Source organism: Ictalurus punctatus, chromosome 16, assembly GCF_001660625.3.
Source record: "Ictalurus punctatus breed USDA103 chromosome 16, Coco_2.0, whole genome shotgun sequence".
Classification (NCBI taxonomy): Eukaryota; Metazoa; Chordata; class Actinopteri; order Siluriformes; family Ictaluridae; genus Ictalurus; species Ictalurus punctatus.
In genome coordinates, this window is record NC_030431.2 from 19,814,541 (window position 1) to 19,842,491 (window position 27,951).

Below are 27,951 nucleotides of genomic sequence, written 5' to 3' on the forward strand. Positions count from 1 at the left end.
TTCCTTCAGAAATATAATCTCTTCGCTTAAAATCTGGTAATTGAATTAATTTCACTAGTTTTAGTTGTTTTTTGCTAATCATTTGAGGCATAATAACCATCTTACCAAATTTGGATCTCACTAATGCAGCATCAGAATACGTATGACTATAAGAATGTAAATTGCACGTCATGCTCTTTGTTTGCAACAATACTGATGCGAAGGAAATTGACCAAGAATCACCGCATCTACAAATATACTTCAGTGTATCCATCAATTATGTATTTTAGTCAAGTCCCAGGTGTGGTGATTTATGTAACATCTGGATTCAGTCCAGAATATGAAGATGGATAGTACGTAAGGTACCTTAAGGGCCTCATCTTGTCATGTCTCCATAGTGTTTCTATTTACCAGAGGAACTTCATTGGCTTGTATTTGCAGTACTCCCCTTTCCCAAACAGAAGGACTGATTCAATTTCCAGGCACCTGGGAATTGATGCTATGCAATTACAAACAGAAGAGCTGACAAATATGTGCTCGAACAAATCATTTTTAATGAAGTTGTTTTCATTTACTCTGTTACGTGAAACCACAACAGCTTTTACTTGCATTGTTGTGTAATCATGATCTAGTGTTTTGTGCTTATAACACACATCCTGATTGATTATTGTGGACATTTCTAAATTCCACCGCTCCCTTATGCCTTATTTACTGCAAATCAGTGTTTTCATATTGTAGCTATATTGTTTGTGGTAATAAATATAAAATGTTTAATTTTAAAAGCATTTTATGCAACATTTTAAACAATTATTAAACAATTCTTTTTTTTTTAAACATGTATTTCTTACATTTTAGAACATTTTTTTAAAATAATATTTTTTTTCTAATTTTAGTGGAATAATTAAAGCAGTAATCATGGAAGGAATCAGCAAGTAATTTTATCATCCTTCTCTGAGTTTCTGCTTGTTGTTGACAGAATATGAAGGAGCCTCACAGCTTGATTATTTATTATTTGTGCTATTTTATGTTCTAGAGGAACTGTTTAATGGATGTGAACTAAAAGCCCTAGCAGCCTAAACATTTTCAGCAGCCTATCTATTTGTTGAGTCTGCTTTTGAAATTGTTATTAAGGAGAGATGTTTTTTTTTTCCCCCTCACGAAAGTAAACGGAGAAAGTGAATCTTTTCATTGTAGCTGCACTAAATCACAGCTGTCTTGTAGCATTGTGTATGTGATTTTTGTTCTTGCTTTCATCTAGATAAAAGGTGTTTACAAGATTACTTCAGGCTTAATAGCTTTACTTCAGGTGCAGTATTGAGGAAGCTACTTTGCAGTTAAAAATAACTTGTCAAGCTACAAGCTAATCATGATTTATAGTAGATAAGCTACAGCCAAACTACTCTTTTGATGAAGTAGCTAGCTTCCGTACAGGCTCCTAGGAAAATAGCAAACTACACCGAAGCTTCTTTTTATTTTTTTTTGTACTTGGTCAAACAGGCTTTGTGTCAGATAATGGAGACGAAGGTGGATGCAAGTGCAGATTAGGTTTAATACATAACAAAACATGAACTATAGAACACAAAGGCTAGGAAGCAAACATGGCACAAAGATCTAAATGCAGCAACAGGAAACAATGACAAAATACAACAAACGAAGGACAATGTATGCAGTGCAAACTTGAATACAAGTGATTATTAACCCCAAATCTGAAACAGATTCATATATATATATATATATATATATATATATATATATATATATATATATATATATATATATTAGATAGATAGATAGATAGATAGATAACAATATTTTTTAATGGATGCACAAAAAGCACAGAATTAAACTACAGTCCTAAATTTCTAATAAAAACTCACTTTCACTGCACCTTGTGGTTTCTGTTACTCGCTGTCTTTAGACGTATTATTTTACTTTTGATCATCCATCCATCTTCTGTACCGCTTATCCTTCCTTCAGGGTTACGGGGAAACCTGGAGCCTATCCCAGGGAGCATCGGGCACAAGGCGGGGTACACCCTGGACAGGGTGCCAATCCATCGCAGGGCACAATCACATACACATTCATACACTACGGACACTTTGGACATGCCAATCTGGGGGAGGAAACCGGAGTACCCGGAGGAAACCCCCGCAGCATGGGGAGAACATGCAAACTCCGCACACACAGGGCCACGGTGGGAATCGAACCCCCGACCCTGGAGGTGTGAGGGGAATGTGCTCCCCTTTACTTTTGATCATACTGTTTTAAATAGACATTACAGATCTTACTCGCGCTACACTCTGTATCATCGTGTCTGCATCGTGCGTGATCAGCAGCATGGCCTCGTTACTAACACATCACTCCCATTATAATAAACAACAGAAGTTACACTGCAAGTGTGCAAATACACCATATAATGACAATAAACTTGAATTAAACTAAACCTTTTAAGCAACTCGCAACCGCCTCACTGTCATGCTTCCGTGCTGCAAAAACTCTGCCTTGTAAAGTTTCTAAATCTTCTCTGCGGTGTTTAATATAAAATGCCCCCCTGTCTTAGAGGACTTAGAGGTCGCACACTTTATTCCTTGGTCACGTGACGATTTCGCCTCCGTCTGATGAGGATTGAGGTCATGTTGGGAATAAAAGGTAACACTGACAGAAATAGTAAACTGAAGAACGTCAGTGTCGGTGACTCCGAGGCTAAAGCTAGCGGTGTCGCATTACGTGCGTGTGACGTCAAGCGCTATCGACTAGGAAGTGGATAAACTTCCAGTTATTAAAAACCCGCTAGTGTTCCATTTGAAATGATCTTACCTTTCTAAAACCCACACACTAGATGGTAGAGTACTCCGTGCATAGTGTAAGTGTATAGTATGTTATTTGCGACACAACTTTAGTATTTACTAAAGACGTGTTTTCTGAATAGATGTAATGTAATGAGTAAATCTCCCCCGTGCCGCGCACTAGACCAACTAATCGATAGAGATTCATTGACAACGATTTTCATAATCGATTTTATCGATTAGTTCTTGCAGCTCTGGTTTGGTTGCAGTTATTGCTGCTAAAGGTGGTACAACCAGTTTTTAAGTTTAAGGAGGCAATTAGTTTTTCATGTGGATGACAGGTGTTGGATAATTTTATTTATTTATTTTTTTTGTGTGTGTGTTTTACTCAGGTTGTCTTTATTTTATGTTGCATTTCATTTTAAAATCTAAAACTATTTAGTATAGAGAGACATACACAAAAACAGAAGAAATCAGGATGGAAACAGACTTTTACAGCACTGTACAGTGTGTGTGTATATATAGTAATAAAACAAAAATGTCAAAACGCTGCCACATAATGTGACTTGTCTGTTGTTCCCAGTTTACTGTTTAGTCCCCATCAGTGATGTAGTCCTAAAAAATGTGGTTTACTATTACCCAGTCCCTCCACCCCCAACACCACCAGCGGCCAAAAAATGACTGTCAATGTCTTTGTTTGGTCTAACTAGGTATCAATAGCCTGACTAAGACGACACATTACTAATGTCCCCATTGAGAAAATTTTTCATGGCTGATGCTGTACGGTATAATTTTTTTCTGTTAGTCAGTATTTAGGTTTTTAAACTATTGTCTGTGGTCTCTAAGCTTGGAAACAGTTAACATTAATTGCTTTTTCATTCAGTGAATGTAGCAGTGGTGCTTATATAAATTCCTTATTTAATGAAATGGTGTTTCCCATTGACAAATTCCTGCAGTCATTTTCTCCGTTTCCCTCCATTCATCATTCTCTTCTGTCTCTTGGCATTTTGTGGAATATCAATCATGGTCAGATCATCTTGTGATAGTTTTAGTTTATCTGATTTGTGCATTAATTTAACTGCATTCCCTCTTCTGTCCTTTAGACCATCATCAACGTTACCGTGTTGGGAAAATGGCCTCGGACAACTTGCAGCGCAGTTACTCCATCATACCATGCTTCATATTCGTGGAGGTAAGGTTTTGGTTTTGGTAAAGTATAACATGTCACCATTGCATTAGTTCTGTTTGCATTCTCAGTTGTGATATTCAGGTCTTGCTGTTCCTTTTTATCCTATGTACAGTGAAAACTTTTTTTTTTTTTTTTTTTTTTTTTTGTAATCTTGAGACTGTTCGTTGCACTGGCTGGGTGTTTTTAATTAAAATTTGTGTTGAATCCCCTTGATCGCTGAGGACCGTCGACACTTCAAAGCTGCCTTCTCATCGAGAGACTCTCTCTGCATATATCACTTCTAGCAGGTTTTCTGGTGTCTGATATCCATGCAGAAAACTCAAAGCTGTACAATACTGATATAGTGCCATGCTTAGACCCATGCAAGGTTATGTTTAGCTCCCACTGAGAGTTGCAGGAATGCATTTGGCAGTCCTTTGGATGTCTTTACACACAAACACATGGAGACACCCTTGTCCCTTTTCTGCCATTTCAGTTCATCCTTGTTCGTCTCAGATTTTTGCCACCTAAATAACTCCCCAGCTGACAGATAGTATTGATTTTTGTCTCTCTTATCACCCTGGAGGAAAACTGAGCTGCTTCACATTAGTAGCCTTGCCAAACTGTCCTAGTGACAACCTAAATAAATGATGATGGTATGGAGTAAGAAACAGCTTGAGATATTGCGTATATATGTGTGATTCCATGCACTATATAGCCAAATGTTTGTGGAAACCTGACCATTACACTAATAATGTGCTTGCTGAACACCCCTTTCCAGAATGATTTCCCCTTTTGATGTTATAATCTCCATTTTTCTTCGAAGGCTTTCTACTAGATTTTGGAGTGTGGCTGTGGGGATTTGTGATCATTCAGCCACAAGAGCATTAGCGAGGCCATGTCAGGCGAGGAGGCCTGGGGTGCAGTCGTCGTTCCAGTTTATCCCAAAGGTGTTCAGTGGGGTTGAGGTCAGGGCTCTGCACAGGCCACTTGAGTTCTTCCACTCCAGCCTTGGCAAACCATGTCTTCATAGAGCTCACTTTGTGCACAGGGGCATTGTTATGCTGGAACATGTTTGGGCCTCTTATTTCCAGTGAAGGGAAATCGTAATTTTACAGAATACAAAGACATTCTATGCAAGTGTGTACTTCCAACTTTGTGGAAACAGTTTGGTTCACATATGGGTGTGTGCCACCCATATGTGAGCCAATATATAGTGTAGGTAGCATGTCCTTGATGTCATATGTGCATATTTCAGATAAATAGCAGGAAACTTGGAAAACAACATCTCAGCCCACTATAACAAGACTTAACCTTGTAATATAATCATTCAAATACTTCACAACTTTTTGCATTAATGTGTGTCCATCAGACATTAGCTGTTCCATAAGTCATCCATTACTGTTTAAATGTGCATAAATATTCCCTCAACACTGTTGTCTGAACACCTTCACCCCTATGAAATATTTGGAATGTTCCACAAGTCCACATGTTGACCAGGAAGTTCCTTTAACTGAATTTCATGAGGATCATGGGAAGAAGAAATGCACAGCCCTTTTGTCTAAACTATAGAATGAAAGTAAATTGTTAATATAGAAAATACATTTTACGTAGGTTATACTGTAAGCAGGGATGCACCGATACCACTTTTTTTCAGACCAAGTACAAGTACTTACATTTGGGTACTCGCCGATACCAAGTACCGATATGAGTACTTCACACTTTTCGGAATGCCCCACGTCTGAAGCATGTCATCAAACGCACCTGCTATGGCTTGGTGTGAATCCCTAAACTGCGTTGCTTGTAAAACGACTCTCTGGGGAGTAAAATCCTCATCAATCCACTGTGCTGTTAAACTTATAAGAGACATTGGGCTGACACTGCTAGTCCAAACATCAGTGGTGAAGCTGAAGGCCGAAATGTCCCGCAACAGGTTCCTGATGTGCTTTTTCACCAAGTCATGCAGCTGTGGTAATACGGTATCTGTAATGTGCTGACGGCTGGGAATCTCTTACCTCGGCTCAAGTACACCAAGAAGACGATGAAATCCTGTATTATCTACAACTGACAACGGTTGGTCATCAAGAGCAATGAACGGGGTAAGAGCTTCTGTTATTTTCACTGCCCGTGGGTTGTCTCTGGACATTTTCTCTCGCTTCTCCTGCATTTGCTGCAAAGTTGGTTGTTGCTGTTTCCCGCTGCTAGCATTAGCAAACTCTTTGCACGCTCTTTGCTTGTGTTAAATGAGCTATTTTTTTTTACCCCTCCTCTTGACAGTTTAGCAGAGCAGGCTACTTTTATCATCACTTATCTTAAAATATCTCCAAATTGCCGACATTGCTCCTTTTCCGATTACCTGCTCAACTGACAAGAGGTTAAGCTATGTCACGTTGTCATAAAGTGGTATCGGTTTGGTTGTACCGAGGTGGTTTTACAAATACGAGTACATGAGCACAGTATCGGGCTGACACCCGAGTACTGGTATCGGTATCGGTGCATCCCTAGTTATCAGTGTTCTTAATGTCGTCATGTCATTAGTATAGATGTAGTTAACCACATTTCGTGTATTCGCTAATTCTATACTAAAACTCAACTATGTTGCTTTCAACCCTGTTACTCATTTAAGAGCAAAATTCCACCAAGTAACCTTGTAAAACATGACATTGTCTGAGATGGGTTAAGCCATTTTCTGAACATGCATTTTTTAAAATGCATGTTTTCTTATATTCAGTGTTTGAAAATAAGAAAAAAAAGAAATAAAATAAAGATGTTAAGTTACAAGGAATAAACCCATGTGATAAACTCGTGTGATGCTATGCAAGGCGGTTTCATTTGGAGACTGTCACAGATGTAATTAACACACACTGATGCATCTTGAAGTGGCTCTAACGCTATGAAAGCTAGAGCTGTGTTTTGCTTTCAAAAGCTCTGACAAAACGGTTGCGCATTTCTTCATCCGCTCATCTTCATCTGTCTGTTCTATTCCCCCAGCTGCCTACATACTAAAGCTCTGAAAGCAAAAGAGAATTGATAATGCCGTAGCTAGTACTGACACAAATATTCCTAATATGTCCTTATATTTGTTCTGTCCCAGCAATTATTTAGTTTTTAGTGTAAAATGTAGAAAAACATGCTCATATGGCTTTAAGATGCACAAAATGTAATTTACCATACAGCTTTATGATACACTTCCGTCATTTGATATCACTGCTAACACCGTGTCAGCTAGCTAAACTGAAAGAGCTTGATGTGCACATAATTACAGTCATCGAACAAAACCACAAACTTTAATGTAACGTTGATGTATGACTTTCAACATTACATCTCTTATTAAATTCCTCGTAATGGTATACTAATTAACTTTTAATTAGCCTTGTTGATTAGAGTGGTCAGAGGAGAATGGAGGCCAGACTGGTTTGAGCTGACGGAAAAGCTGCATTGGATACAGTCCAGGCAGTGTTTCTCCAAATGTCTAGTTTTGGTGATCCTGTGCCCACTGTATGCTCACATTCCTGTTGGCTGTCACAGGTGGCATGAGTGGTCTTCTGCTGTGTTTTAAGTTTAACGAGGGGTTATTTGAGATATTGTAACCTTCCTGTCAGCTTGAACCAGTCTGGCCATTCTCCTCTGGCCTCTACAATAACAAGGTTGTATCCACCTTCAGAACTGGCACACACTGGATGCTTTTTTGTTTTTCAGCAGTTTCAGAAATACTCAAACCAGCTCATGACATCAATAACTATGCCATGACAAAGTGACTGGGATCACCCCCCCCCATTTTGATGATTGACGTGAACAGTAATTGAATCTCTTGCCCTGTATCTGAATGATGTTTTTTTTTTTTGCATTGTGCTCCTGATCGGATAATTGCATGAATGAGCAGGTGTACATGTGTTCCTATTAAAGTGCCTGGTGAGTGTATGTTTAGATAGTGTTCGTCTGAAGCATGCTGACCAAAGTTTCAGCGCATTCCGTATATGGTATATGTATGATCTGTATCTGTGTGTCTTGTATTCTGAAGTTACTGTGTTATCCCGTACATGGAAAAAGAATTTGTAAAGAAATATAAGGGCCAAATCAGCCAAAATTTAAGGGCCAAAATATAATTACCAATCAGCCATATCATTAAAACCACTGACAGGTGACGTGAATAACATAGGTTCCACTGTAATGAGAATCATTCAACGGGTGGGATATATTAGGCAGCAAGCGAACAGTCAGTTCTTGAAGCTGCTGTGTTGGAAGCAGTAAAAATGGGCAAGCATAAGGATCTGAGTGACTTTGACAAGGACCAAATTGTGATGGCTAGACCAGGGGTTCCCAAACTTTTCCAGGGCAAGGCCCCCCAAATGGCATTAACATTTGACCGAGGCCCCCCTTTTGCAAGATGTCTTTAAAACACATTAAAAATACAGACTTCTAGACTTCTGAATATATCCCCCTTATTTTTTTTTTATGAATAATTACATATTACATCTTTACATTAGGAATTGATTGTGTGTGTGTGTGGTTGTCTGAGAGTGAGAAAGAGAAAACATACTTGTGGGAGAGATGGGCTTGGTGGCTCCGACCACATTGTTGAGGTCCCCCGGGCGGCCTCCACTTTGAAAACCACTGGGCTAGACAACTGGGTGAGAACATCTCCTGTGTCTTGTGTTCCCAATATGTAGTGGGTAGTACCTACCAAAAGTGGTGCAAGGATGGACGATCGCTGAATCAGCAACAGGGTCACGGGTGCTCAAAGCTCATTGATGCACATGGGGAGCTATGGCTAGCCTGTCTAGTCCAATCACACAGAAGAGCTACTCTAACATAAATTGCTGAAAAAGTTTATGCTGGCTGTGATAGAAAGGTGTCAGAACACACAGTGCATTGCAGCTTGCTGCTTATGTGGATGGACAGGTGCGTGAGCATCGCTTACCTGGTGAAAAGATGGCACCAGGATGCACTAAGGTAAGACTGCAAGCCGGTGGAAGGAGTGTTATGCTCTGGGCATTATTCTATTGAGAAAACCTTGGGTCCTGGCATTCATGTGGATGTTACTTTGACATGTAACACCTACCTAAACATTGTTGCAGACCAAATACACCCCTTCATGGCAACGGTATTCCCTAATGTCAGTGGGCTCTTTCAACATAATTTAGGATATTCAGTATAATGTGCCCAGCCACACTGCAAAAATTGTTCAGGATTTTTTGGAGGAACATGGAAAAAGACTTCAAGGCGTTGACTTCCCCGGATCTCAATCCGATCGAGCATCTGTAGAATGTGCTGAACAAACAAGTCCCATCCATGGAGACACCAGTCACAACTTACAGGACTTAAAAGATCTACTATTAACGTCTTGATGCCAGATACCACAGCACACCTTCAGAGGTCTTGTGGAGTCCATGCCTTGATGGGTCAGAGCTTTTTTGGAGGCACAAAGGGGACCTACACAATCTTAGGCAGGTGGTTTTAATGTTATGGCTGATTGCTGTGTAGTTTACATAACACTTATGATAAATAAAGAGAGGGCTCTGGCCTGGAACACAATCTTGGCGCGTCAGACCCTGGCTGGTCATGACAATAACGATAATTCAGGTGTTCTGTGTTGGCACGTACATGGGCAAAAAGTTAAGACCTACACAACCCTACAATTATCAATGAATGATTAACAAAGCAAAGATGTACCAAACATGGTAATGCAGTTTGGGTTTATACGTTGCATTCCAGTGCCTCAACTAAAAATAGAGGTCAAAAAGTACCATGTCAAATATTATGCGGACATTTTAATTTGTATGATTCAGAATTGCCCTCCTGATGAAATGGCTTCCTCACTGAAGCCTGAGCAATATGGTGACATATGTTCGCTCCATTCCCCTCCTGAGATTCTACTGAGCCAGAGCTGGAGGCTGTCCATTTTCGTGTGCTGGTCTTTCTAATTCTGCAGTTCAGGGCTAAAATGAGAGGAGCTCAGCAGTGTATGTGCATTCTTCAGAAAATCCACAAATTGTTAATCACACATGGTTGTGTATATTCTTTGTTTCATTGTAACAAGTAACACTGGCTCAGTGGATTAGTCCTCTCTTGACAGAGTTCAATCCCAGAGCTTAGAGTGGACATTGTGAATGCTGATTTAGTGCTTGAGTGTTTGCTAGTTGAAGTGTCTTTCCTTAGATCACTGCTTGTATGTGTGTGAGCAAGGGATTTTATCCCTTGTTGCCCCTGAGGGCACTGGATGATGACACCTCTATCCACCAGCCCTGGCTTTTCAGCCCCGACTTTTAAAAGAGCATTGACTAAACAGTGGATTTCTATAAATAAATGTAAAATAAATAAATAAATACACGCAGCAAACTGCTGACTGCTCTTGCCAGCATTTACAGCCTCTGTCACCAGCCTACCTGAGCCATCTGTTATTGCCTGCCTTTCAGACAGCTTGGAGTGGAGCAGAACTGTAGCACAAAACATGGCTAGATTTTTTTTTAAATGAGGAATTGATTTCATTACTCCCTTGCTACTTCCTCTTGAGGCTCCCTGTTGCTGTTTCAAGGCATCTTTATCAGCTAAAGGCATTTGAACCATAGCATTGTTGAATACTTAATTCTAATTTGTCTGATGATGATGAATTTTCCATTACAGCATAACTCATACATAAACAGGTTTAAAAATGTGCATATTGTTCATATGGTGAGGAGACATTTATTTAAGGTAATTAGAAGGAGTCTGGGGGCTTAGCAGTTAGCACACCTTACACCTCCGGGGTTGGGGGTTCGAATTCCATCTTGCATGTTCTCCCTGTACTTTAGGGTTTTCCTCTGGGTACTACTTGTTTCCTCCCCCTAGTCCAAAGACATGTTTTGTAGGCTGATTGGCCAAATTGTTGTGTGTGTGTGTGTGTGTGTGTGTGTGTGTGTGTGTGGGGCGCCCGCCACCATCATTTTTTGTTGTTGTTTTTCCGCAGAGATAACAACTTTAAGTTTTCTGATATGGGAAAGTCTTGAGCATGAAGCACTTTGCGGAAGACTTTAACATGGAGCACCATGTGTCTTTCTTTAATGAATTAAACATTGTAATCATTGGCAAGTTGCTTTTGGTATTTAAGAGGAATAAAACACTTCTGGGTGTGCTGTTTTGGGGAAAATTATCAACATTAACTGCTTTACATTGGGTTGTATCTCGCTACTCCATCGTTGTTTGTTTCCCTATAATAGCAGGCCTTTGTTGTGTGTGTTTTTTTTTCGTATTTAGCAGAAAATGTCAGAAACAGAATTTGCTCAAATTCCATCGTGATTCAACAGAATTTAGATTTTAAAGTAGCACTGGGCATAAAAGCCTTAGTTAGATAAGAGCTTTAGTAATTAAAATATGAAGCTACTATATCACTGGGAGAGTTTGTTTACTTTGCCTTTACTGCATTGTTCACTACATGGAGAAACATTTAACCCTAGCTGTCATTCACACACACCCATCCTTTAAAATCTAAGCCCATTATCCAACATTACATACAAATGTATAAAGGTGGTTTATCCAGCGTTTATCCACTGGCTGCTTTATGTGCAGTATGTCATTTTGGAAGGAAGGACACACACACGCCCTTACTTACTGTAGTTAAATAACTGCAGCAAGTTGATTGATGGTGTAGTTTATAGAAGCCCTGTTCAGCACTCCCAAATGCCTGTGTTTCAGTATACTCGGAGGTGTTTGACTGACAGCTGCCCTGATACTGCGCCTGTTGTTACAAATGATATATTTTATAGAGAATCCCAGTGATTTTTTTTAAAAACATAGTGGGGTACTGTAAAATTATTCACAGCTTCTTTTGCAAGCCTTTGTGTCGTATTTAGAAAAGTAAGCCTGTATCAGCCTACGCACCGTTTATTATTTAACCAAATAATATTTGAAAATTTGAAAAACACAGCACATGATAGAAAGGGAACAGGCCTAAATCTTGTAGAGAATGAAGACAAACTGCACATTATATGTTTAACATCCGGACCAAATGGGCGACACGGTGGTTTCGTTGTCACCTCACAGCTCCAGGGTCCACGGTTCAGTCCTGAGCTTGAGTTACTGTCTGTGCTGAGATTTACAGGTTGTACCTGTGTATGTTTGGGTTTCCTCAGGGTTCTCCAGTTACCTCCCACCTCCCAACACCTTGCCAGTAGGTCAGCTGGGTACTCTAAATGGCCCCCTAGGTGTGAACGTCTCATGGATACCTGGCATCGTCAGGACTCTATATCATTGTTGTGAACAGATCTTAGCTGGGAATAGACAGACTGTGAATTGATTTTAATAAAAGAAGAAACTATCAGCTTTTGTATCTACGGTCTATGCAGCTTCTACAATATAGACTACATCTCTTTAGTGTTTCTGATGCCCTGTCAGTGTTGTTTATCTGAGAGAGCCTTTATCAAGAAGCTACAGATGTTATTGCTGTTGTCGGACAAATATACCGATATGAAAACTCTTGAATACACCCAAGGCAAGTTTAGATTTGAATTTATTATGTATTAGATTTGAATATATTTACCCCTTCATCTGCTGAACTCCTTGAACAGCTGAACTCTGGACCAGGGACTCTAGAGATGTGCTGCCATGTTGGCGTTTCTAACATAATTAGCTTCTAATGCAAATAATGGTCTGATTTTGGTGATAACCAGGTGACCTCTTTTTTTTTATTTTTTTTATGGTCCCCGAATCTTCTTGTAATCTGTTCATATCTCCGATAATTAAACTTCAAGCAGTTTGATCACAGCTTTATCCAAAATGTTCTCAGTATGTAAACGTTACCTCTGTAGGTCTGATCCTGTCTTCGCTTCAAGAACAGACTTTTTTTTGTTCAAGGTGTGGGAAGCGTGTTTTTCGTGCTCACACTGCTGCAGTTCTCTTCATTGCTTGTTACAGTCGAGCTGTTTGCCCCAGAACAGCTGCGCTCCAGCGCACCAAGTGAATTATTTATCTCTGAACCTGCATTCAGCCCTACATAGCCCTGAGCGGTGCTGTTTACTCTCCAAAGTCGTTGTACAGATGTGAGTGGTGTGTATGACAAGCACAGATCAAGAAATGAGGAAATGAAATCGTGTGATTGATTGATTGATTTTAAGGAGAGAGGTGCATTACGATGTCATTTTTAGATGCTGGCACTGTTGTTAATGTTAAACTAGGTTTTAACTGAGAATATCCTCTACTGAGGTTTTGTCATAAAATGATTATTTATATTAATGTTTTAAGTCATCTGTTATCTCTACTTTTTGGTGCTCTATCCTTTTATTCTTTTTCAGTTATCGTCTTTAGTCAAGTACTGACCCCTACTGGAAGAAAATGAGCTACATGGTTGCTCTGTCTGTCTCTCTCTGTCTCACACACCCAAACACACACACCTCACATTACATTGGCAAGTGAGGCTCTGGATGCATAGAATTCTCTGCCATAATGCTGCCTGTGTAAAACACCATCCCTGTTTTCATTCCACACCATCTGCTGGTCATAACTCTGTATACAGCAAGATAATGAGATAGCAATGGTGTGAATAGCAGGAGCTGTGATAAACAATTATTACTAACAAATGTTTTTCAGATTAATTAATACAGTAGAGTATTAAGCAAGCTATATTTGAGTGGTTAAGTAAGAAATAAACACAAATAAAAACGTAGTTAATGTTACCACGCTGAGGTTGATGATTTTATATATATAACAGCACATCCTGATGTGTTTTATTCCCTTTATACCACAGCAATTAACCAACATTTTTGCATACTTCTTTTTAAATTGATTAATTAATGACAAGAGTTTCATTTACTGCACATAGAGCTGCTTTCATGAGCTAAACCGAGACGGGAAATATAAGCACATATTGTAAGGTTTGCTTTCTGGTCACATGACACAAGACCAGATTAAAAACACCCCTAGGCAACTGGCAATCATCAGCTCTCCATCTGCAGTTGTGCTTGGGGTATGCATAATACTTTGAGTGCTTAATTTCAGAGAAGTTTTAGTTTATGACCCTACATCTTCCATCTGGCATTTCATGCGTCATCAGTAGATATTAATCACATGCATCTACGCTTGTGTCTCTGGTTAGTTGGATTGAAATCTGATTGCTGTATCGTGAATAATATGCAAATTGCTTCATAATGCTCGAACTATACTGTCCTGTGCTGTTCCTCATTTCCAGCTGTTTGAAACAAAAAATGTTTGCTGCATCAATAATTTTGCATAACTTGGGCAGTCTTAGAACGTGTCTTATGTTTAGACCCGTCACAATCATTACATCTTCGTAGAATTGCAATTAATTGGGATGATCAACATTATATGAGGTGATTGTAATTACTTATTAGATTCCATGATCATGTTTCCAGATAAAGTTTGCTGTTGGATATTTCCCATTAACTTCTAGAAATAATAATTTGTTATAACCATATCTGTAAAACATGATTTAGATGACACAGGTTTATTGCATTAATACTGAACAGTTCAATATAATTTTTTCATAGTTTTCTTGCTATACTACATAGATTATGTGTGTAAGGAATAAAATATGACTGGATGTATTGTTAAAGGATAATTAATCAATGTGATGTGACAAGGCCTGACGAGAACCGGAGTCACTGTTGATTATTTTCCAATAAGAGTACATCCTAAACTATTATATTATATCATAGCAATTAGCCAAGAATCGAGAATTCAGCAGTGATGTGGGATTCGGTAATAGGTTTTTATGTATGTATGTATGCATGCTGTCTTCCCTTTGCGTATTGTCTGAAAAGCAGACAAATGTAATTTGTTTACACAATGTAGTCAAAGGTTTGTGAACACCTGACCATCACACCCATATGTGGGTCTTCCCCAACCTGTTGGCATAAAATCAGAAGCACACCTTTGATTAGGATGTCTTTGTGTGTTTTAGCTTTAAGATTTCCCTTTGCTCAAACAGATTTTTTATATATAAAAATATAACAATGGAGGCCAGAATAATCATATTAAGCATATAGCACATATCAGTGATGTAATCCATCTTAGTTAAGCAGAAACAATATTAAATACTGTGAGAATCCAACACTGAGAGACAACAGGAGGTTAGACAATCACTCAAGCTACACATACAAATATTACTTGATTTCCTGCATGTTCCAGCATGACAATGTCCCTGTACACAAAGCAAGGTCCATGATTTGCCAAGGTTAGTGTGGAAAAACTTGAATGGCCAGCACAGAGCCCTGAACTAAACCCCACTGAACACCTTTGGGATTAATCGAAACACCAACTATGTGCCAAGCCGCCTCTCCAAACATCAGTGCCTGACCTCACTAATGCTCTTGTGGCTGAATGGACAAATCCCCACAGCCATGCTCCAAAATCTAGTGGCGGTTATTATAACAGCAAAAGAGGACTAAACCTGTATGTTCAACAATCGCACATGAATGTGATGGGCAGGTGTTCACAACCTCTTGGCCATATAGTGTTCCCTTCCATTTATCCATCTATTCATCCATCCATCTCAAATGTTGAGTAATCACATTTAAATCTGCATTTCTATGTGGATTATACTGATTCTCAAGCACATAAAATAAAGTCTCTTACTCAAAAGCCAACACATTGTTGGATATTGTAACCTGGTTCACTGTTTCTGTAGCACAGAATGTCCTCTCTGCTCTATTAGATGAGTGCTGTGCAACCCTTGGGCTTTAAAGAAGCTGCCTGCATGTTCCTATGACTAATGGACCTCTGGTTATTCACGGACGAATGCTTTAAGCATTTTAGAATGGTAACATCAAAAATGGCAAGTTTGCAGACTCCAGTTACAAAGCAGGGACTGGGGAAGTTGCCCCTATCCTAAAGGGGTCCAATGATATAGAATTAGTGTGTTTAGACAAAAAATATTGGTCCAAATGATAAAAAATATAGTTTTTTTACACCTGAGAATTGGTACCAAATGTTTAGAGCTTATTCTAGGTACACACTACCTGGATAAAAAAAAAAAGGTTGCTGTTTGGATTTAAACAAGAAAACACTTAAGAACCTTTGATTGGATCATTATTGCAGTGATGATTATGTTTCAGGTGGCAACAATTGTTTTAATCCTAACTGACACAGTACGTAGCTTCTCATTTCTTAAACAACCATGTCGGAAGACGTATACCCTGACTAAGGCTATACAACAACTAAGGAGATTGCTGAAATCCCTGGAATCGGGTTAAGAACTGTCCAACACATTATTAAAACCTGGAAGGAGAGTGGTGAACTGTGAACTTTGAGAAAGAAATGTGGTCGGAAAATGAACGTTCAAAATCTTGAATGATTGTGATTGGAGATCTTATAAAAACGCTTGGTGAAGTCACGTCATAAAAAATCTACATTTCAACTCACAGCTGTGTTTAGTCATGGTAATAAAAGCATTTCAAGATGCACAATGTGATGAGAACTTAGAAGATTGGGACTAAACAGCTGTGTGGCGACAAGAAATCCACTTGTTAGTGACGCTAATCGGAAGAAATAAGATTAGACTGTGTGGAGCAATGCAAAAACGTCATGTGGTCTGATGAGTCCAGATTTTCCCTATTGTAAAGTGATGGGTGCATCGGGGTAAGAAGGAAAGCACATGAAGCAATGCATTGGTCATGCATAGTGCCTACTGTAAAAGCCTCTGGAGGCAGTGTTATGATCTAGGGTTGCTTCGATTGGTCAAGTCTAGACTCTGCAACATTATGCAGCAATAAAATGAAGTCAATTGAGTGATTTGGTTTGTATTTTGGGTGTTGGTTAGCTATTTCCAGAACTAATATAAATGAACTCTTGTAGCCACCACAGCATCCCAGAGGCGGGGCTTCGAGAACATGACCATGGATGGGGGTTACAAGGAGTTACCAGATCTATACAATGTTTTGTAGTAACCACTGGAGCTCCATTTCCACCCATTGCACCTTTTAATATGGCCTTCTTTATGTTATGCATCATCCTCATTACAGCTTTCAGTCAATAACAATGCATTTTCCAAATGATTTTAAAAAAAGATAATGATTTAATTGTGTTAAATTAAACCACACTGTGGTGGACTCGGATATATTGTGGTGCAGTTTTGAAGAACAGACAAACGCTCAGCACAGCACATTTTTCCCCTCGTCCGCCAAGTTGCATTGTCGACGAGGTGGGAAATCATGTCATGGCCATCACCTACACAAATGAGAGAACACTTCCTGTCAGCCTATTTCATCAGCCATGCTTCGCTGGACACATTGCTGAGGATGAAAGTGCTAAAAGTGATCAGCACATTTTAGTTTCTGTGTAGGAATCCAGCACTGTTTGAAATAATGTGTGAAACTCACTGGATCCACTCACTACCCTGCACAGTTTAAGGCAAAGTGAACTCCTCCTTTTTTGGCTGGTGATTTACAAATTAGTTTGACTGCCATTGGTTTAGATGACTTGATACGTTCAGTTAAAGTCCAGTATTTACACTTGATCATTTCATGCAGTTTGAGTATCAGGATTATTTTCAGATAAGGATTATCCATATAAAATGGAAATGTAAAAGCACCAAAGATACTTTTGCACTAAATTTAAATCTGATAGCTCAATATACTTCAGGAGGTCTGAGACTCATTTTAGCCACGTCATACTGTATGATATTTGCTTGCTTTTTTTTTTTTTTTATGCCTCCGTAGGTAGTGTTTTCTGGTTGTCTGTCTGGGTATGCTTTCCGAGTTTCTAGTTGTGCAATATCTCAAGACCGATTGGTCGAATGTTTGTAGGATTTATATGGAATTGTAATCAGTAGATGAACTGATTTAGATTTTGGAATTCAAATGTTCAAATTAAAATTTTATTGGTCACACACACAACCATACACATGGAGCCTATCCCATGGAGGCAGGGGACACCCTGTATGGGGTGCCAACCCATTTCAGGGCACAATTGCACACGTTCACAAACTATGGACAATTTGGAAATGCCAATCAGCCTACAACATATGGCTTTGGACTGGGGGAGGAAACCAGAGTACCCGGAGGAAACCCCTGAAGCACAGGGAGAACATGCAAACTCCATGCACACACAGGGCAGAGGTGGGATTCGAACCCACAACCCTGGAGGTGCGAGGTAAGGGCGCTTACCACTAAGCAATCATGCCCCCGAAAAGAAAAGGAAAAAAAATAATCTAAAAGATAGATGGCAGAAAAAGTATGGACTATATGTGGAATAAAATTCACATATGTGTAGTTGTATGTACAATACAATGCTGTGCAACATCAGGCTGAGGTAGTTGCAGTGAACTAGCTAACATATTTAAATAAATATGTAAAAATGAGGTATAATACGTGGATATTAACAGGAACATAGGGGGTGTGGGTGTTGTGCAAACAAGTCCATGGTCTAGTTCTTGGGGTTATCCTGGTTCTGGGCCTGAATGGCCTGTGGGGAAGAAGCTCTTTGTCCAGCACGGCTTGCTGTAGATAGAATGCGCGTCTAGCTACAGGTCTGAATTGATCCAAACAAGGTGAATCGGGTTGATCACACCAGACGACTAGATGATGTGATGGTGGAGGCATTCTTGTTGACATTGTTAGAATTGAGTTTTACTTGCTTGTTTTTAGCAGGAGGGTTGTTTAAAAAATAATTTAAAAAAAGGCAAGTATAACTGACAGTAGATATGCAGCATTACATTCAGGGATTACTGAACCGGGATTATATAAAGAAATGTGATGATGAGGTGCTTCCCCCCCCCCCCCCCCCCCCCCCCCCACTGAAAGAAAAAGTGTGCCGATGGACAGATGAAGTCAGTTATCTAACTAGGCTCATTGATTTATGTCTAGATTGTTGCTTGGGCAGTTTGCACTAATGTTGCAGTGCTCAGCTGCCAGTGATGAAATATTACTTGTCCATTGAGACACAAGTAGTGAGCAGTAGGGCTGGGTGATATCAATATATCATGATAAATGATTACTGATTACATGATACACTTTTCTGAGATATCATTGGTATGGTGATGCATTTTATTTATTTCTTTTACATTGTTAACAATGACAAATTAAATCATACTGAATGGATGCCATTGATTTGACATAAAAAACAAACACCTAAGCGTAATCTTTGCCTTTGTAGGCATTTAAAAAAAGCATTGTGAACCTCGGTAGTAAAATAAACAAAAAAAAAAGGACCTGAAACTGTTTTGTAGACAGTTTATTAGCTAAATGATCTCGTGATGCACATCGTGTATCGTAGAAATGTCCTCAAGCATCATGATATGCTATTTTTGTCATATCGCCCAGCCCTAGTGAGCAGAATACGGTGGGAAGTTTTCAAACTGTGTTTCCTCCACTATTGAGCAGAAGTACATAGGCAACCTATGAATTTGCTTCACGACTGGCACTTATAGCAGTAGAATTCTATTACTTACTTACTTTGTTATAACGTAATTTCATATTGCGTCGAGTTTAAACATAGCTACTGTACATACCGAATTAACTTTTGTTATTTGTGAAAGTCAGTAAGGAGTTTTCTGGTTGTTGAAAATCCTCATCAAATATGAAAGCCCTGACACAAAATCTGTGTCCCCCAGTCTAGTCTACTACAAGACTTCAAGGCTAGTTTAATAATTGGTAGCTTTGATTTCTAATGACGTCATTAAAACACTGTTTGGAAGAGTGTGATATAAATTACACAGTGATCCATTTGAACAACGCATTAAACACCAGATGCTATTAGGAAAGCATCACAACACAGGCGTTAATTACTCCAGTCACACAGCTGATGTTCTGGACATGGAGGAAGCCAAGTGCTGCGCTAAAAAATGCATTGGAACAGAAATGGAACTTGATGAGGCTTGATCTGTGTCCAGAAAATTCACCTGAGAGTAAAATTGATTCATTACTACACTACACTACATTACACTATGCTTATGCTCTAGTGGAAAGGAACACATGAATATATTTAATGTGACCTGTATTTTAGCCAAAACAAGGTGTGTACCTGCCCTTATTTAGAAATACAGTGTCATTATTGTGTAACTGCAGCACCCCTGGACAAAAATGACCTTGTTTTACCATGCTTTATGCTTTGGGCCTTTTTTTATACAGTGACCTCCTTTAGCAGCCTGCAGACAAAGCTTTTATGTAACACCTTAAAAAAAAATTAAAGCAAAGAAGGGGAAGGGAGGGGGAATAAAACAAAAAAAGGAGTGCTGCAGTAATTGACAAGACTGATGGATTACTGCAGGTGAAATCCAGCTGATTTAATATGATGATCTGAAGGTAATGGACATGTCTGGTGCTGTGTTTTCTCTCCAGCTGGTCATCATGGCAGGCACGGTGATGTTGGCTTACTACTTTGAGTGCACCGATATATTTGGCATCCACATCCAGGGCTTCTTCTGCAATGACACCGAACTCATGAAGCCCTACCCTGGAGGCGAGGAGAACAGCTTCATCCCTCCGCTCATCCTCTACTGTGTGGTGGCTGCAGCTCCCACTGCCGTCGTGAGTAAAATCCTTCTGTTTAGATTTTTATTCAACATGCATTAAATTACATGGGGAGTCGAGTCTGAAACATGTGTAAGGGTTTCTGGAAAGGTTTCACATATGTGCTACAGGATTTCATCACAAGAGGGCGCTCAGTGATCAGTTTTTGCAGATGTAAGCATGCCGGAACAGCATGCACCTCACACCGAAGGCCAGAATCCTGATCCATATGGTAATGCTGGATATTAGCCAAAATTGCAAGGACATGTTGCACTTTTCCTTTTGGTTTTTAATCTTTGTAGCTCAAGGTGAATCTCATTAACGTGAAATTACATCCGTTGGTTAATCACTGGACAGTCAAGATCAGTTTTAATAAATCACATTAAGCATATTACTGACTAAGTGATTTAGGAGGCTATAAATAATATGGATTGATACATTTTTGTATTGGATTATTTTAAGGTATTGTAATCGATTCATACATTTGTAAATGATTAGATCCTGGTCTTTATAACTTTTTGACTATAGCTGTAACTACGGCTGATGTATCTGTGTATATACTACAGCGCCGTTGAATTCTCAAATTTGATTGGTCAGATGTTCATTCATTTTCTATAACAGTGGTTAATACATATAGTGGCAACTAATTCACAAGGACAAGCACTCAGATAATCTAAGCCTAAAAAAAAAACAGTATAAAGAAAAGATATATAATTGTTGACATGGTGACGCTTTCTATAAGGAAATGTTTATTTAACATTTATGGAAGGAGTGTCCAGTGTCAGTGCTTTGTAACCGTCAGTAAGTCTTTTCCACCACAGAAAAGTCTTTAGAGCACTGGTCACCAACTCTCTTCCTCGAGAGCTATCTTCCTGCAGGTTTCATCTCCAAGCAAAATCTAACACACCTGTTTCTTAAGGTAATGATTAGATGGTCAGGTGGGTACTATTAAGGTTGGAGCTAAAGTCTTCAGGAAGGTAGAGCTCCAGGAACAGAGTTGGTGACCACTGTTTCAGACAACTTTCCAGTTTCTCTGTAACATAAAAATCTGAGACAGGGTGTTTTAATGAAGGAACAACTGTTTATAGCTGTTACAACATGAAATGTAAAAATAAGTAGATAAAAAGTATGATTTCATTCTTTAATAAATCAAATAATTGTACTCATTAGCAGATTGTTGGAGAATGAGAGTAACAAAACATTCACACCACCTCATTGATTATTTTTCTATAACAACATGCCCTGTTGTGTTTACTTACCTAACTAATACCCATATCTTGTCCTTGTCACCCCTTGTCAGCACAAAGGCCTGGCTAAAGGGATGTACTGTGTGCCCCATCATCTGAGCTGTGAGAGACTGGAGGCTTTTTTATTTTACTATGATAAGCTTATAGCTGATGAAACAAGCTTTCATTAGGAGCTCAGTGTGCAGCCCTCAGGAATGAAAAATGCATTAAAGCCAAACTGACCCGCAGAGCCCGCAGGTGTTTCCTACACAAGCTTGGACTTACTTTCTGCTCCATTCCTCTTGGCATAAATTCACGTAAGAAGTGGCCACTTACAGCATGATGACTGTAAAATCTTTTCCTTTTTATCAGCCAACATAACTTTCAGATAAACTGCTGTTCATTTCCAGAGAGAGGCTTTTCATGTGGTGAACAATTCTGAGAATACAGTCAGATGAAATATTTGGTTTGTGGAAATCCAATATATGAGGAAATGCTGGGGCTAGTATTTCATAAGTGTAAGTAGTGCCAAAAGTGTAAGAAAAAAAAAAAACAACAACAGAACTTTAGTTTCAGTTAGTGAACATAGACACATACAAAAAAAATTCTTTTAATATTTTTAAATTAGTATTATTTATTGTTTATTATCTAGTTAAATTTATTCTTTAATGTATTTGTTTTATTTTTGTAGTGGAAAAGTCCTTGTGTGAAACAGGTTAAAGTTTCCAGTGTAAATTTTTAACCAAAAACAAATCTTTCATCGTTGGACATTTTCAGTGAAGACTATTTGGTAGCCAATATCCTAGAATGACTTTTTAGTTTTTGTTTAAAAAAGAAAGAAATAATAATAGTAAAAAAAAAAAAGCTATAACAGAATATAATAAATTCTGATGACGTTAGAGGAAATGGCAGTGCACACTAACTGTACAGAACACGTCAAGTCAAGTGGGTTTTTATTGTCATTCCTCTATTTAGCTTGTATACACTGGAACGAAATGACGTTTCTTCAGGACCATAGTGCAACACACAACACTATGCAAGACTACATAAAGTGCAAATACATAACCGTGTGAGACGAGTTCAATACAATAAATACACAGAACAAAACAATAACTACACAGGAAAATAGATCCACAGAACATGGACTGCAAATTGTAAACTTGAACTAAGTTATCGTGTAATGTAGCAGCACAGGTATAGCAGCAATACTGGAAGCAAAAACGAGTTCCAGAGTAAAGTGACTGATCCAGCTGTGTAAAGTGCAGTAGTACAACAGAATAAGCTAGATGGCGTAATATTGTTGAGAAGCTGTCATGCCTCCACTTCTAAAATAAATAATATATGATTCATTTTGTTTTATTGTTGTCGCTGCTGTTGTATTATCTTCCCTCCAATCTCCATTTGCCATTTACACAAGTAATGTTTCCAGAAACCTGCTTACTCAAAACTCACCTAAATGAAATGGGAATGAAAGTGTAAGGACAGACTTTTGAATAAAAATCTAAAATATGCAACTATATTCTGACAAGTTTCAAATGTTCAATTTAGGATTAGACAGACCTGAGAGACCTTAGGGTAATTCTGTTTACTTTTCTGAGGCAGTCAAACCTACAAATTCATTCCTCTGAAAAAGTAGTCCAATCACTGAAAGGACACATTATACAGGTTTACAGCTTATTTGGCAGAAAAAAAAATCATTCGAGTGTTGTTTAAAAAAAAATTATTTGCTGACTGTGTTAATTTTCTATAACAGCAGCTCTGAAGGTAGTTCCATCTGCAATGTAAATCACAAGTTTATATTAATGCTGTCATTTTATTGTTATTGTTTCTATAGTAACATCCTCGGATGAATGTGTATCTCACAAAAGCGAGTACACCCCTCACATTTTTGTAAATATTTGATTATATCTTTTCATGTGACAACACTGAAGAAATGACACTTTGCTGCAATGTAAAGTAGTGAGTGTACAGCTTGTGTAACAGTGTAAATTTGCTGTCCCCTCAAAATAACTCAACACACAGCCATTAATGTCTAAACCGCTAGCAACAAAAGTGAATACACCCCTAAGTGAAAATGTCCAAATTGGGCCCAGTTAGCCATTTTCCCTCCCCGGTGTTATGTGACTTGTTAGTGTTACAAGGTCTCAGGTGTGAATGGGGAGCAGGTGAGTTGAATCTTGTCTGTGGGAATTGCCAATGCTCTACAGATAAGGTACTTAGAGATGAGGACGTACACTATTTCAGTATTCAATATAAGCACATATATATTTAAATACTGTAAAAAAAATTTTTTTACTGATTACCCATGTTGTTATTCTTACTGGTGTGCAGATCTTCATTGGTGAGATCTCCATGTACATGATGAAATCCACAAGAGAGGCTCTCATTGCACAGGAGAAGATGATTGTTACTGGAGAATGCTGCTACCTGAATCCACTCATTCGCAGGATCATCAGGTTTATCGGTGAGCCTCTTCTTTTGTGGAAGTGTTTGATGAGCTCCTATTGAAAAAGCGCCCTGAGGCAGAGAAGCACTGGTCATCCTGATGACAGGAAGACATGACCTTTCCTAGTTGCTCTGGTTTATAATCCTGAGTAGGAGAGTGTGTTTCTGACAGTTTACAGAACAAGTGGATGTTACACTGGTGCCATTTACAAAACATCGCTCTGATTCCCAACATCAAGTTTTGAAAATATCAATATTAATAAGAACTTAATGGCCCCCCATAATACACCAGTCAGTCATAACATTAAACCCACCCGCCTAATATTGTGTGGGTCCATCTTGTGCCGCCAAAACAGCTCTTAGCTGTCGAGACATGGACTCCACCAAGATGTTAGCAGCAGATCCTTTAAGTCCTGTAAATTTTCTTTCTATCGTAGTCAGCATGAACTTTTTCAGCAATTTGTGCTACAGTACCGTAGCTCTTCTGTTGGATCGGACCAGATAGGCTAGCCTTCACTCCCCATACGCATCAGTAAGGCATGACCCTGTCGCTGCCTCACCGGTTGTCCTTCCTTGGACCGCTTTCGGTAGGCACTAACCACTGGATACCTGGATACCCCACAAGACCTGCCATTTTGGAGATGTTCTGAACCAGTGGTTTAGCCATCACAATTTGGCCCTTGTCAAAGTCGGTCAGATCCTTACGCTTACCTGTTTTTCTGCTTTCAACACATCAACTGTTCAGTTTCTGCCTAATATATCCCACCCTATAAAAGGTGTCACTAAAATGGGCTAATCAATGATATTCACTTCACCTGTTTTTTATTGTTATGACTGATTGGTGTAATCCTGGTAAGATATTCTGGCATGTCTATTTTTCTCCTACTTGAGGAATATTGATTGGGCGTTTTTGATGTGGCTTCACCTCCTTAAAAAATCCATCTCAGGTCTGGCTGAGAGAGCTTAGTCCTACAATATTACTTGACCATGATGCATATTTCAGAAGAGACTCTGGTAATCATGTCCACTGAGGCCTGGTATTGCAATGATGTGGACCATTGTATTCAATTCTTTTCGCCCTGTGCGCATAGATACGGGGAATGTGTGAGCGTTTCGTTCTCCCCCTCCACATATCTCTTTTTCTCTGGTGGTCGTAGTCATCAGTCGTCTATCTTCTAGCACGTTGGGAGCCTGTAGACAGAGAGAAGCTCCACCAATTATATCACATCTACCGTTTCATGCTGGAGTGAAGTCATATAATGTCATATATCACAAGGTCAAAAAATAATGTAAATGGTAGAGAATAAGTTTGTTGACAGTCCTGCTTACATTGGTCGCTTGTATAAATTTGGTCAGTGGGACAATGGCAACTGATTGGAAACTATAAAATCCAAAATCTAGTTACAATGGAAACAAGAAAATCCAGGGAGGGTTTGGGGGGGTGTGTGGGGGGGGGGACACGCTAGATCTGCATATGTGCTTCCAAGAATCTCTAATCTGTTTGGCTGTGTTGGTCAAGTCCTGATTGATAGCAGCAAGACTAAATGAATGTGCTGGCATTTTCCCACCACAGGCGTGTTCGCGTTTGGCCTGTTTGCGACAGACATCTTTGTGAACGCTGGGCAGGTGGTGACGGGCAGCCTGGCACCGTATTTCCTCACCGTCTGTCAGCCCAATTACACAGGCACAGAGTGCCGCCTCAACCACCAGTTCATCTCCAATGGCAACATCTGCACAGGGAACCGGGTGGTGGTGGAGCGAGCCAGGAGATCCTTCCCGTCCAAAGACGCCTCACTTAGCGTCTACTCGGCCGTCTATGTCACTGTAAGAATCTCACGTTTCCTCCTTGTAGTGTGTGGCTCATTAGTCATACTTTTATTTATAGCACAGTGCTATTGAATTCTGAAATCTGTTTCATCAGAAGGTTTTGATTAATTTTCTCTAACAGCAGCTCTGACAGTAGTTTCCACTGCTATAGTAACAACTTATCATGATGAATGAACTGGTTTAAAAAGTGTCGTTATTTAACATGTTGGTTTGGTTGCATTTTTGGAAGGAGACATTTATCTAACATTCATGGTAGGATTCTACACTGGCAGCGCTTTTTAACGGTCAGGACGTTTGCTGCATTTGACTTAGTGCAGAAGTGGGAAGTCGGAGTTCCTTCCCTGTTTACATCAAATCAGCATGGCTGCGCACATCACTAGAAATAAATAAACCGAAACTTCTTACCTTTAAATGTGTTATACTAGGATTAATTAATCAACATGCAGACATTGTTAAATCTAAAACACTGACTGTACAGTTTGCAGTTTGAGAGAAAAAATATACCTCACTCATCTGAGATAGCTGTCAAGCTGGTTGATAACTAAATACGTACATGAGGGCGTCTGTATTCCCAATTCATCTGTCTAACGTGCCACGGTCAAAAAAGACGTCATTCCGAACTGCAAATTGCCATTTAGGATATAATGCAGGATTATATTTGATATAATCTTGCTCATCTGACAATTCCATATCTCTGAAGTGATATTTGAACCTTTCCTTGCTAGAAGCTCAATCCTCTGTGAAGTGTTGCCTGTTTATCTTGGCATTTTTTGTTTGTTTGTTTTTTGTTTTTTCCCTGCAAGCATCAGTGCTGTCCCATACGGAAATGTGATATATAGACATATATGAATTTCCAATACATGCAATATATTTGCATATAAGAATTTCACTTATACACAGTATATAACACATTTACATATGTACCAAATATAGAAACATATTTGAAATGGGTCCTTTTCAAATATGGAACATGTAGGTAGTTTTATTTATTTTTATATATAAAACATATATTGTTAATGCATATATGCCAACATATGGCAGGAGGAAAGAGGTGCATATATGGATGTCATAAACAGTAAATGATTGATGTATGTTTTATTCATATATATATATATGGATGGATGGATGGATGGATGGATGGATATTATATATAATGTAGTTTGTGTATATACAAAAGACATTATTTATTTTGCAGTTATTTATTGGAAACATACAATTAATTCAGTACGACTCAAAAATATTAGTTACTGCATCATAAAGTAGGGAACAAACAGTTATCTTCAACAGGCACATTAGATACTGGATCAAAGAACAAAAGCAATCAAATTTTAATCAATAGTATTGACTAAAACTATTGACTTTACTATTGTTTGGCAATTAATTGCTATGCCAAGTTGACCATGGGTGGTTGCAGGGAATCGTTTAATAACGGCATCTATAAAGAGAAAAGAGAGACACACTGAGCTTATTGTGCGTGCACATAAATTAACCAATACAGAGGTGTTTGCAGTTAATGTTGTTTATGCAGTAACTACTTTGTCTTTTGTGTTGTCTTACTTTCAGGAATTTCATAAAAACCTTTATTACAGTAAGACTGTTTAAACATCTAACAGCATGTTTTTATCAAAGCTTGAAAAACAAGACATGATGATAATTGCTTCTTTAGCCCAACCTGCAGAGAGCTTAAAGGCCCTGTTTACACATGGCATTAAGATGCTTCCTGGGTCATCTGTAATTGCACAGCACCAAGTACAGGTATAAACAGGGTATAAACAGGTATAAACATCCATAGGTGGTCTAGGATGCATGACAACATCGCATTTGTAGTGTACCACCTCCAAGATCATCCAGGAAGTCCCAAAAGAACCAAGGACAACATCAAAGGACCTGTAACATGTATGAAAACCTTTCTCGGATATATGGACATATGTTCATAGATCAGATTTCTGTATGGGGTGGAAATCCATAGCAATCTTAATTTACAATTCATAGAAGAAATGACTCTGCAAGACCTGGATTAAAATGCTGTGCTGTGAATCTCCATCTGGAAATACAAATTTGTTTTATTTGCTCTCACATAATTG

General features: G+C 38.9%; 1 protein-coding gene across 2 annotated transcripts in view; it reads left to right on the forward strand.

The window, feature by feature from the left end:
• The window catches only part of plppr1 (phospholipid phosphatase related 1), a 44,656-nt gene that overhangs the window by 13,136 nt on the left and 3,569 nt on the right, over positions 1–27,951 (forward strand). For both annotated transcript variants that reach the window (XR_008398152.1, XM_017488299.3), the window contains exons 2-5: positions 3,869–3,957; positions 20,199–20,387; positions 23,927–24,059; positions 25,614–25,864. Coding sequence is in view for 1 of the 2 variants with exons in the window: in XM_017488299.3 (XP_017343788.1) it covers positions 3,898–3,957; positions 20,199–20,387; positions 23,927–24,059; positions 25,614–25,864 (633 nt within the window). In the remaining variant the exon portion in view is untranslated. The remainder of the gene's footprint in view (positions 1–3,868; positions 3,958–20,198; positions 20,388–23,926; positions 24,060–25,613; positions 25,865–27,951) is intronic.